The sequence below is a fragment of the Choristoneura fumiferana genome, chromosome 23, assembly GCF_025370935.1.
Source record: "Choristoneura fumiferana chromosome 23, NRCan_CFum_1, whole genome shotgun sequence".
NCBI lineage: Eukaryota > Metazoa > Arthropoda > Insecta > Lepidoptera > Tortricidae > Choristoneura > Choristoneura fumiferana.
This window is the reverse complement of record NC_133494.1, coordinates 19,497,493-19,510,199: the sequence shown is the minus strand read 5'-3', so window position 1 is coordinate 19,510,199 and position 12,707 is coordinate 19,497,493. Positions and strand designations below refer to the sequence as shown.

General features: G+C 38.8%; 1 protein-coding gene across 2 annotated transcripts in view; it reads right to left on the bottom strand.

The window, feature by feature from the left end:
* LOC141441335 (uncharacterized) overlaps positions 1 to 6,622 on the bottom strand; it is a 36,831-nt gene extending 30,209 nt beyond the window's left edge. Inside the window, exons 1-5 of one of the 2 annotated variants that reach the window (XM_074106039.1) lie at positions 6,518 to 6,622; positions 3,710 to 4,465; positions 3,298 to 3,502; positions 2,810 to 2,963; positions 963 to 1,550 (exon numbers count right to left, since the gene is read on the bottom strand). In XM_074106039.1, the coding sequence (XP_073962140.1) occupies positions 1,377 to 1,550; positions 2,810 to 2,963; positions 3,298 to 3,502; positions 3,710 to 4,079 (903 nt within the window). In that variant the 5' untranslated portion in view covers positions 4,080 to 4,465; positions 6,518 to 6,622 and the 3' untranslated portion in view covers positions 963 to 1,376. Of the gene's footprint in view, positions 1 to 962; positions 1,551 to 2,809; positions 2,964 to 3,297; positions 3,503 to 3,709; positions 4,466 to 6,517 lie in introns of those variants that run through there. The other variant, XM_074106040.1, reaches the window with a different exon arrangement.
* Between the last annotated feature and the right edge of the window lie 6,085 nt (positions 6,623 to 12,707).

The following is a 12,707-nucleotide window of genomic DNA, read 5'->3' as shown; positions in this document are numbered from 1 at the left end:
AATTGCTCCCAAAGTAGCAAAAATTGTGTCCCCCTCATCTTGTAAACTGTTTGTCCAAAAAATATGCAAAAAATATGGAAAGGTAACGCTTAATAAATACTTTCAACGAAAATTGGTTTTAACATGATCGGATATACCGTTTTTGAGTTATTGCCGAAAAACTGTGCTTCTCGACAATAGGACGCAAGTGCCGTGAAGATACGCTCTTTTTCTGGTAATAGATTTTAAGACTAGTAAGTGTTTTAATTGTGTTATAACGCATATAATATTACTTGATTTTTTTTCGTAATGGCTACGGAACCCTATCTTAGGCGTGTCCGACACGCTCTTGGCCGTTTTTTTTTTGTTACTTATGTACACAATACTATTTCTACGACTAGGTATTTATTCAATAAAATACAAAATTAGTCTAAAAAAGTAGCCGCAAACTTAAAAAAAATACTAAAGACAAGATATAAATGGTAAATAGAAGGCAAACAAGAATAAACGAGCGGGAAACATCAAAATGACAAAAAATTTCAATGGTAAATTTTGTTTTTAATTGACTTTTACTTACCAGTAACGATATGACAAATATTTGTTTATTATGTTGGCAGCTACTTATGTATTTAGTCCAAATTTTATCGGTTTACATACATAAATACCATATAAATTAAATAATTTGTTAAGTTGGCAGTTTAACATTTTTGCAGCGTGCGGTTTGGCAGTCTGTGGCTGCAGCAGCGTATCATTTTAGCAACAATCTTATACAAGTGCTGTTGTGGGGTACAGATTCCAAAGTCAAAGTATCTCGTGTGATATAGGTGCCTTTCCTCCCTCGTTGAGCAATCTACTATTCATTCCGGGAAAATCCGGAGTTCCTGCGGGACGAAGACGAAGATGCAGGCCACAGCTTCTTGATAAAGTTGTATAAAAAATAAGGTCAAGCAAGTAAATAAACAAAACACACAAAGCAAACAAAATTTCATTTTTTAAACTTTTATTTTCCATAAGCCGTATTCGTTTTACACGTCTCAGTACTAAACTAAGTGACACTACAAAACCGCTAAGATGAAATCTAAATGAAACAGAATTGCATGAAACTAATGAAGATAAAACACTAAAAGGAAATAAGAAGTAGAATAAAGTATTAAAAATCTCTCTTTGACGCTCCTAGGTGAATTAAGTCTTGACACAAGCAGACTAATGTATCGAAGTCCACAGGCAGTAGAAGGCCACTGGTGTATTGGCGAAGAAATCATTGATGAAGTAATTGAAGATGCTAAGAAATGTCCAAGTCTTGATCATCTAATTTTTGATCTATTCCATTAGAATCATCTTGATCGCCATTGGTTTTCAGATCATTTCTTACAAGCTGATGTTCTTTGTCGTGGTGTTTAATGACCAGCGGACAGTTGGACAACTTTATTATTGATAGCTAATAATTCAGCCATGTACTCTTCATCGGCGACGATGGTTGCCAGGCGCTTCAGGATCGAGAGGAGCTCGCCATCCTTGAGACGGAGTTGTTCATTGCACTGGTCTACTTCTTCTACTACCTCATCTGGTATCTGTGAACAATTGAAATTAACATTTATAGTGTGTTAAATAATATAATAATGGTTCCTATCCTTGAATTAAAAACAATTCTTCGATAGCACAAAGTCTTCAGTAGACGAGCGATTCGTGGAGTCCCGGGGGGAATTATGGTAGTTGTTTTTAATACACATATGGCCTATTTCACCACTATTTGATGAGTTTCAACTTGTTATTTTATTTGATAGATATGATGTCTCTCTTTAGCTAGTATCACAGTTATCTGCTCCATGTGTTTTATATTTACGAATATCCATAGGTATTCTAAATCTAGCGTATCATTTGAATCGACATCCATAGGACGGTTGCACAATTCATAATGATTACCTTATCTATTACGCAGTTCTTCAGTGGTTGTCCGGTAATATTGAACTACCTTTGGTGGGCTGTAATTGCTATTTTAATTTAACTTTATTTCATTAGCAATAGAAGGATTAGTAAAATACCATCAAATATTATATTTCAACGTTTGTACTATCATCATCATCAGAGGTATAGCAGTGTCTGAATTTGTAAGAAGTCAAAAGGTTATTGCGCTGCATTAACTTGAAAGACACAATATTGATAACAAAAGGCAATTCTGGAAACTGTAGCTTGATAACATTTTGAACTAGTACTGTGGAACTTTGGAAATTTCCTTGTGAAAGATGATGATGATATAGTCATCACGATTTAAAATTTAACCTGCTAAGTAAAATTCTTCAATCAGTAACTTGGGTGAAGGGTTAAATAGAGAATGATGACCAAATTATTTTCGACATTTCTATTAAAGTTAAGAGTGAAATTTAGCACTATTTGAGAAACATACAGGCAGTTTATATATATTCTATTCAATACGGTATGAGGTGACGTCAAGCCATCAATTAGGATATTTCGCATTCCATTCATATTGGCCATCTCCCAAAAACGATAGGTAGAAAATGGTTTTACTAGAGATATTTTAGTTGTATGAATGAATAATTTATTTCGGAGAAGTTATAATATAATTTTTGGATAACTTTTACTAGAAAATATTTCATCAAATTCTCAATGTTTCGTTTCAAGAAGGCAAAGGGTAACGACGAAGTTTATAAAACATTTGAAAATGAAGTAGATAGTCTGGATTAGTTCATTGCCATTAATGATAATTTCTGAGTAGGTATGGCACATACCTAGTGGTCTAACGTCTTTTACTTGACTTGAATGTCTTTCAAAGTTAAAGCATCTACATAATTTTATTTTAAATTGCTTTTACCTTTTGCAGCTCCAAAAAGGTCTGGAACTTAAGCTTCTTCCTCTGCTTGCCGTTGTTGCTGTCGAAGAATATGGTGAATTCCTGGGTCTTAGGCTTCAGAGGGAAGTAGATACCAGCCGTCAGATGGCCCTTGGGGTCCCTGGCCAGAAGACTCCTGAAATTGTACAATATGACACTTTAGAAGGCGTTCTTTGAATAGATGCCTAAGTAGTAGCTCAATGTTGAAAGAACAGTATTTAATCATTTTCTAAAAATATGTTTGGAGCAGAGGCAGACCCCAGAGAAGATGGCGGGACGAGCGCTTTTTCAGCTCTATTGGCAGGTGCATGGGATGGGGAAGTGGCGGAGGAAAGGGGAGGCTTTTGCCCAGTATTTGTTCAATTGATTATGAATGAAAAAAATGAACTAAAATCATAGAGCGCTATGTACCATGTGAAGTTATGACAAAGTTACAAAAAAAGTTTACATTTCATGCATTACATTCTCACCTTAGATCCCAGATCAAGTTTCTCTTCTCGGTGACTTCGACAGCAGTCAGGTAAGGGCGAGCAACGTACATCAATGAGAGCCTTTCCTTGGTCTTCCCGGTCCTGGTCTCACGCTCGTGCCACTCCAGGTAGTTGGTGTTCTGGAGATTTATCTGATAGTTGTAATCCTTGCGGCAGTGAGGCTCGTCGCTCTGCGTGAACCAGCCTGAAAGATGAAGTTGTTAAGTACACGTGAAATTTAAATTAGGATCGATCAAGATGGCTGAAAAATATGGATAGTTGAAGGAGTAGGACAAATAGGACAATCAAATGCTTATGTGATAATAATTAGAGATCTATATTTAAATTAATATTTACTCAATGCTAGAGTTGTGTATGAATGTGAGCTTTATTTGTAAATTGTTAAACTTACCAGTGTGTGGGTAGCAACGATCGACCATAGCGGTGACGACCCGGGAAATATGGTATCCCAAATCAGACAAGAACACTCCCGACCTTCCGTCGATTTTGACCTGAATAGCGACCAACACGTGGTCCTTCTCGGTTTCAATCAGGAACCCTTGAGGCCCAGGGAATGAGGTGGTATAGTCAACTAAATCTTCTATGTTCTCATCGCAAGATACCAGGATCATGGCCTTGGTGATACCAGGGAAGTCTTTTTCTAAGACTTTAAGGCGTTTGATGACTTCTAATCCGAGTCCAACACAGGTGTGTTTATGGGCTCTGATCGGAGGATTGTACTTCGGGAAGAACTCTTCAAGATACTGGTCGGGAGCGGCCATGTAAGAGTCGTAGAGAGTTAAGAAGTTGTTGACGGAGTCATAGTTTTCTGAGACGACGATGCGGCTTATGATCGCCTCGGCTCTTGCGACCAAGTCCTCGTATTGGTGGAGGGTGAGCTGCAGAGTCGGGCGGGGGGCCCCCCATCGCGGTGGCGGCAGGGGGTGGTCAGCTGGCCAGTTGAGGCCAGCGGATTTAGAGCCAGAGCCGAGTCAGCTCAACCACTCAGCGCCCCAGCGGCCGACGACGCGGCGGATGGCGCGCTCCTCCGAGGAGGTGGACGCCAAGAGGCCCTGGTCCAACGAGCCGACTCCAGTGGCCTCCACGCCGACATGCGTTTCCGGAGACCACTCTTTATCCTGACTTAACGGTTTTAAATTTAACGTTTCTGAAAAAGATTTAAATATTTTTAATTCATTGGAATTGTCAGTGAAAAACGGAGTTTTAAAAAGTTACAAGTCTTCTTTACTGGCTCGATCGCTATTAGACTCTTAAAATTATTGTTAAACACATTAAGGTGCACTTTCATTGAAGCAGAGAAGTCCAGAATACCAATCACTTGAAGTTCACGAGACATTATCAGCAAACGATAATTGTACGTTGTTAAGTATACGTGTTAATTTTGTAATAATTTATCTCGCCTTACAAGGGCAGCGGGGTGTTTCCGCAAATGCGATTGGTCAAATTCTGAACGTGTCCGCTCCGTTCTGAGTCGATGGAAGCGACCCTAATTGACGATTTGATAATATGTATGTATGATGTTAGTGTTGTATTTAATTTTAAGGTTTGTAGGTACATGTTGTTCATTCCTATTTATGTATGTTTAATTATTTTATATCCTCAATATAGGGATTAACAGCGAGAGGTATTGCGCTTATGTATTTAATTGTATGACGTACATACATTCAACCTTGAGTATATATCTACAAGGGAAATAACATTATGAATTATGAACTTACGAGGGCGTCATTGCACATATTTTGGGTATTTACATACTTATTTGCGTAGAACATGACTATATTTACTTAGAATTTTACATTATCGGAAGTAGTTATAGCTCCAGACACGTTTCCAGACGATTATAATCCCTTCCATATTTAAATCATTTGACGTCAGTAATAATTGGCTCAAAGCCAAAATGAGAATCCACGTTCTTAAGGATGGGAAATATTTGAAAACTCAAACGGTTATCTCAGCTCTATACCTACCTACAGACATTTTCGTTTTTATGATAAGATAAGAAGGCAAAGGCGAACTTTAGTGTATTATTATCTATTACATGTTAAAAATCGGATATTTCCGGAAATTTTGGAACGGTAAAATATACCCAATGTAGGTACCAGGGTGACGATTTTTTTTAAAATAACATTTCTCGATAATTTATACCCTATACGAAAGTAATGAAAATAGTCTGTATATTACATTGGCATCTATAGATGTGCCTTACGGCCTTACGGCACATAATATCGATGGTATATTGCTACAAAATTACAGCTTAATAATTAAGTTTTAAAGCAAAAGGAATATTAAAATGACAGTTAAAATTGAATTAGAGATTTAATTATATATATTCCCCTCTTATTTCAAATTCAACAATTTTAATTGGGCACCATTTTTTTCCAAAACTTCTATTTATTCTTGTCCCGGAAAATTCAGTCTTGTGGTATAAAAGTATATGGAGAGTACTCCAGTAGCGTAAATAACTAACAACCATAAATAAGCAGATTGTTATAGATACAGATGGACTAGTTTAAATAGAAGTACCTAGATAATTTAATCAACATAGACATCCAGATAAGTCAGAATGAACTAGGTTCACTTATTGGATTACTATGACTGCTCTGTATACTGTATATATGCACTTTAATCAAATTATCCACGTATCGTCAAGGTGCATGGGACAATGATGCCATGACGCAATGGTGTAGCGTGACATCGCATCGGTCAGACAGACTAATGTGTGACTCAATATGGCGAAACAAGGCCATTTCGATTACGGGGAACAAATGAAGTCGAGAAAAATTCATCTTGAGATCTGTCACATAAGATATGCTTTTTTAATTTGATCGTGCCGATTTGGCTGCTAGTTTTTCTGTTGTGTATTGAATATTTTATATTATTTAAAAACAATACTGGCAGTCGTGAAATAAAAATGCATTAATATGAAGTTTTTTTATTTTAAATATCGAACCTGACGAATTTACGGGTAGCTTTTTACAAAATGGTCTGGTCGCTCAGAAAATCAGGATGCCCTTATAGCTCTATAGACTAGTCAATAATTTGAAAAAAAAAACGGGATGAGGTTTTGATTTACAAACAGTAAAATTAGACAGGCTTTAGTATCAATGTGAGGGACATAAATAGATAGATCGAAGCCTTGAATTTGTTTACAAACACAGCTGCTTATGAATAAATAAAGCTATCAAAGAGGTCAACGTACCCATAGTGGCTTGCAGCCGGTTGAAATGCTTGATTGCGCTCTAAGAAGAACTTTCTTTGTCTCCTTCTAGAATGAAACTGGTATCCTCTGCGTTCGCGCGGGGTATATAAACCGTCCATTTCCTCCCTCCCCTCGCCCCCCTTATGCGTCATACGGCTGGCTGAAATAGCACACAACGTCACTGCGCGTAAATGTGTGCGTGACTGTGTTATTCGCTGCAAAACAACACACATGGCCCTGAAGTAAACATTTATGTGTTATGGTTTTTGTTTCGCTTAAAATTGACGACAATTTGAAACATTCAGTGCGGTGAGCGATCGTTTACTGAAATGGTTCTAAGAAAAGGCTAGAAATTGGCGTCATTATAAAACGAAGTCTTATGGTAGCTAACGTAAATTATATCTTCAGGTAAACGAACTTCGTGAATGATTCGCGCATGGTTGTTCCAGAAAGCAATTACTATATTGTAGTGAATATATTATCATCATCATCATCACATCACCATATACGCCGTTTTTTTATTTCTGTTACATTTGACAGACGGCTCAGTGCATTGATGGAAAGTACCTGATAAATAACTTCTTGGCTAAATCGTAATGCCTACTACTATAATAAATAAATTGATAGACGTTGTTAAGTTGATAAATAAAATACACAAACTCGACGAGTGACATTGACGTGACACCTAAAGAGAGACAAAACACACTTTTTAACCTTGGGGCTAAAATTCGAAAAAACGCGTTTGCCCGGAAATGGGCGCTAGTATTATTTTATTTCACGAAAAACTTTTTCACGAATGACTTTATCACGATAACTTTATCACTCGTGATAAAGTCTATTCGTGATAAAGTTTTCGTGATTAAGATTTTTCGTGATAAAGTGATAAAGTCTGTTCGTGATATAGTCTATTCGTGATTAAGTTTTCGTGATAAAGTCGTTCGTGAAAATGTTTTTCGTGATTAAGTACTGACACGCGGAAATGAGACGAAGCTAGATTGATCGTTCCTGCCAACCGTGACATAGCAAATTTCATCGAAATCGTTAGAGCCGTTTCTGAGACTCCCAAAATATATGCATATACAAGAATTGCTCGTTTAAAGGATAAGCGAAGGTGAAGTTCCCAAACCGCATTAAGCCCGCGTGGGGAGGCCTGTGCCCAGCAGCGGGATGTATATACAGAACACCGGATAGCCAAGCGGTTAGAGAACCTGACTATGAAGCTTGAGGTCCCAGGTTCGATCCTCCGTCGGGGCGGATATTTGTATGAATAATACGAATGTTTGTACTCGGGTATTGGACGTTTAATATGTATGTAAGTATGTATTTATCTGTATAAGTACCTATGTCTTATCCGTTGCCTAGTATCCATAGTACAAGCTTTGCTTAGTTTGGGACTAGGTCAATTGGTGTCAATTGCCTCATGACATGATAGATATTTATTTATATTTATACCTACTAGCTTTTGCTCGCGGCTTCGCCCGCGTGGAATTCGGTTATCGCGCGCTGTTCCTGGAACTGTGAATTTTTCCAGGATAAAAAGTAGCCTATGTCACTCTCTGGCCCATAAAATATCTCTACGCCAAAAATCACGTCGATCCGTCGCTCCGTTTCGACGTGAAAGACAGACAAATATACAAACACACACTTTCGCATTTATAAGATTGGCTGGGATGATGATGAAGGTATAAGATATTACACACAACAGTTAGGTACGTATAGACGCGTGCACACAAACGTGTCCCGCACATATCACACACGTGCACGCGCCACGTTGTCTTATCTCTGAAACTGAAACGTGCATGATTAATTAAACACAAAAGGCTACAACTCACTAGGAAACCATTCCGAACTCCGTCATACTTGGTACCAACAGAGATTAAAATTGAAGCCAAGTTATTGACTTGCGCCTTTTTTGTAAAACTGCAGCACGCAGACTCTACGTGCGTGCCTACCTACTCTTGTTAGCAACCGTTCCCCGTAACAATGACAATTAAATAAGCTTTGGTTACCTATCTTTAATATCGTCCAACATTACTTAGCTGCAATATGGATCGACACACCCTCTGATTCCCTTATGAGTACTACCTATGTTTTGAACTTAAGACTGATGATTTTCCCTGTATAATTGTGCCATATTGTCCCCACATCTTTTACTTCTTCTTCCTTTTTCCTTCCCAGTTCGATCTGGAGCCGATTTACCAGGAGGTTCTGTGCTAAAGATGGGTAAATCCGGATCTGAAGGTTCAAAAGAGTCAGATCCTTATATGGATCCGGATCCGTTATCGACTCTTTTCAAATCTTATCGATTCCGTGGAGTTATTAACTCCGATCAACCTATGGATCGAGCGACTCGCGATCGGCGGTTCAGCAATCGCTTCACTTTCCTTCAATTACTCGGATCGGATCGGATAGGTATGTGGGGTTTCCTCTTCTCAGTTGTTTAGAAGCAATACTGAAAGCTGATATTAACCCCCGACGCAAAAAGAGGGGTGTCATAAGTTTGACGCCATTTTATATCTGTCTGTCAGTGGTATCGTAGATCCCAAACGGATGGACTTGTTTGCGTTTTTTCTTGTCAAAGCAAATTGTCTTACAGTAGTTTTTTGCTGTTTCATTATCAGTGTCTACTGTTGTCAACAATTTGACAGACAGGCCGAAGAAGGCACGCCGTGAAACCACGAACATTTCCAATTTGAATTCGTAATTAACTGGATATTACCTGGATAGTTTCAGTAAGAACGAGTTAGAATATACGCAAAGCCCATACAAGTAGGTATACCATACCAGAAGGTCAAACAAATGGTGTTATCGATTGCCGGCACTGCGCCAGAGGGCTGGGCGCATTTCGTCACCTCCTGAAATAGTCAATTGAGTAAATGACCTGGAGGTCATGACTTTGGTGTAAATGCGCCTGTACCTAGGTACATCTACGAGTACATCAGACTACATCTATTTTAGCCATGTAAGGTAAACGTACGAGTGCTCGTCACTGTCCCAATAGTTGGCATCTTTAATCTTATGTCGTTAGCAATAGAGATGACAGCAGGGTGTCGTCTATTTGGGCATTAGCGTGTCGGGCACTCGGACTTTTCATCATCATCATCATTATCTCAGCCTATATACATCCCATAGCTGGGCACAGGCCTCCTCTCAGAATGAGAGGGCTTGGGCCGTAGCTCCCACGCGGGCCCAGTGCGGATTGGAAACTCACACACACCATTGAATTGCTTCGCAGGTATGTGCAGGCTTCCTCACGATGTTTTCCTTCACCGTAAAGCTCGTGGTAAATTTCAAATGTAATTTCGCACATGAATTTCGAAAAACTCAGAGGTGTGAGCCAGGGTTTGAACCCACGATCCTCTGCTTGAGAGGCCATAGGTCAAACCACTCGGCCACCACGGCTATAACTCGGACTCGGACTCGGATTTTTACATTTTCTTATTATAATGAAAAGTAAAATGCCATAGTGTGTAGTGTGTATGTAGACGAGGACTCAGTTACGCGGTTTGCCTATACCTATAGGCAAACGCGTAACTGAGTCCTCGCCTGCGCGGTACAGGGGGCGGTGGTAGGACGACAAAGGGGACTGAAGGAGGTGCGGGCGGCAGGTCTTCTTAGCACAGCTCATTCCGGTTGTCGCCCGCACCTCCTTCGGTCCCCTTTGTCGCTCATCCACTTCTGCTGTTGACTGTACCTAGCCGACGATCACGTTTGGGAATGTTTACAGGTGCATGCATGTTATATCATAATATTGAGTCAGCTGAGTACTCAACACGCCTTAGAGTATTAGATATTATGGTGAAATGAGCAAGCTATCTTGTATCTCTTAGCCTACACCTATCTGTGTAGAAACCTATCTAATACATATGCACATATATCAACACAGAATAATCGTAGCATTTTTGCTAGCACCGTTTGGGTTCCGTACTGCCTTAAAAGGAAATAAACTAAAAACCGGCCAAGAGCGTGTCGGACACGCCCAAGATAGGGTTCCGTAGCCAGTACGAAAAAAATCAAGTAATATTAAGTGCGTTATAACACAATTAAAACACTTACTACAGTCTTAAAATTTATTACCAGAAAAAGAGCGTATCTTCACGGCACTTACGTTGGGTTGGGTTGGGTTGGGGGAGAAAGGTCCTCGAGTGGCGTCCACGAACTTAGGAGAGCCCCTCTGCTGACACTGGTTATTCATTTTTTTTATAGAAACCGCGAGCGCAAAGTGACTCGTAATTGGCCGATGTTTTTTTATTTTAGTTGCGTGTTGAAATTATTGTTTTATGGTGTCAATTCAAAAGTCATCGACATAGCTCGAAGAGTATGCAAGTTGAAGTGGCAATGGGCGGTCCGCATCGCTCGAAGAACCGATAACCGTTGGGGGAGAAAGGTCCTCGAGTGGTGACCACGAACTGGAAGACAAAGCGATGGCAGGTCTCCTGCAAGTGGACTGAGGTTATCGCGAGAGCCATGTGCAACCGGTAAATGCAAGTCGTTCATATTCATTATTTGAGTCGCTTAATTTCAAACTCAGATAAATCCACTCTATATAACCTCCTAACGCCCAAGTCAAATTTTTGATTTATGAACATCAAACTTTATGTAATTTATGATAGAGTTTGATTTAAAATTAAAATAAGTCCTTTATAAACGACTCTGGGTGTTAGGAGGCTAAACATTTGGGAGATTATCGAAAAAAGTGATAATTGGATTTACCCGAGTTTGAAGTATGCGACTCATTTATTAATTTAAAGTCATATATAAATATTTGCTGCTTTATTTCGATTCTACTTTATGAATTAAACTCAATCTATTAATAATACGATTGTGTGGCAATGTGTGCGTGTACGCATACAAACACGTGGGTACCGTAAACATTTACTTTGCGTGTGTGTGCGTTACGAGAGATACAGTTATAAATATGCGTTTGCGTGCAAATATGGGAGTTAAGACTTTATTACATATGAAATAAAGTTATTTTGTTTGTAAATATATATTTGGTGTGTAAAGAAAGATAAGTAGGAACACATTCTGGTAATTTTCCAAATAGATTACGTATGTTTGTACACAGAAATGGCGCAGTTGCTGATTTAGCGATTTGTGATAATATTGACGTGTTGATTGATTTTGATTATAGAAAATCATGACAACGAGTATGTAGATTTGATTGATAAGTTTCTGGTAGTGTGATAACTGCCTGACGATCGATTCTTCGTAAAAATTTTAGTTTTATTTAAACTCAAACTCAAGGTCATTTGAATAGATCAACTAAGTACCTATTCTTCGTTTCTTCTTATTTAATTTAAATTCAATCTCAAAATATGTACCTACTGTATTGTATTGTAAAAACATATGAAATTAACAGATAACAAGAGAATAATATGTACAAAGGCAAACTTATCCCTTAAAGGGCCTAAATAAATAAAAAACCTACTGAAAATATTTATATAATCCTACGAGTAGACTACCTACATCAGGGTTACTCAAAGTGGGGTACGCGAACCCCTAGGGGTTCGCTATTCGACGGTAGGGGGTTCGCGACAAGGTTTACGTGACTCCAAAAACCACCAGGCTGCAAGACTAGCAAGATAAGATGATGAAGGTTGGTTTTTGGAGTCTTTTTGTATTTTTTATTTTTAGTTTCTCCAACAGTCAAGGGGGGGGGGTAGGGGTTCGCTATCGTCTAGAAACTTTAACAGGGGTACGTGAAGCCATAAGTTTGAGAAACCCTGACCTACATGATCTAAACATAAACGCGAAGTAACTGTCTGCCCTTTTGTGTGTTACCTTTTCACGCTTAAACCGCTGAACCGATTAAAATTAAATTTGGTTACTAACTATGCAGATAGTTTGAAACCCTAGGAAGGACATAGATAGTTTTTATCCCGGAAAATTACATAATTCCCGGTGAATTTTTCGCAGACTAGACGGTGTCATGGGCAAAAGCTAGTGTTTTTTATTTTTTTTCGTCTATGTGAATAACCAGTGTAAAATGATCCCACATTGCGTACATTTTACTTAGGAGCAGGGCTCTGCTAACACTGGATGATCACAGATAACTATAAATTTGCACGGAACTCTCAGTGCGCGCACTCGCACTTGACCAATTTATTTAATGGTTCTAAATACTATACCGAACCAAGCAAACAGGCAAAATCAATTACGTATTATGTTATGACGAATGGGAAATTAC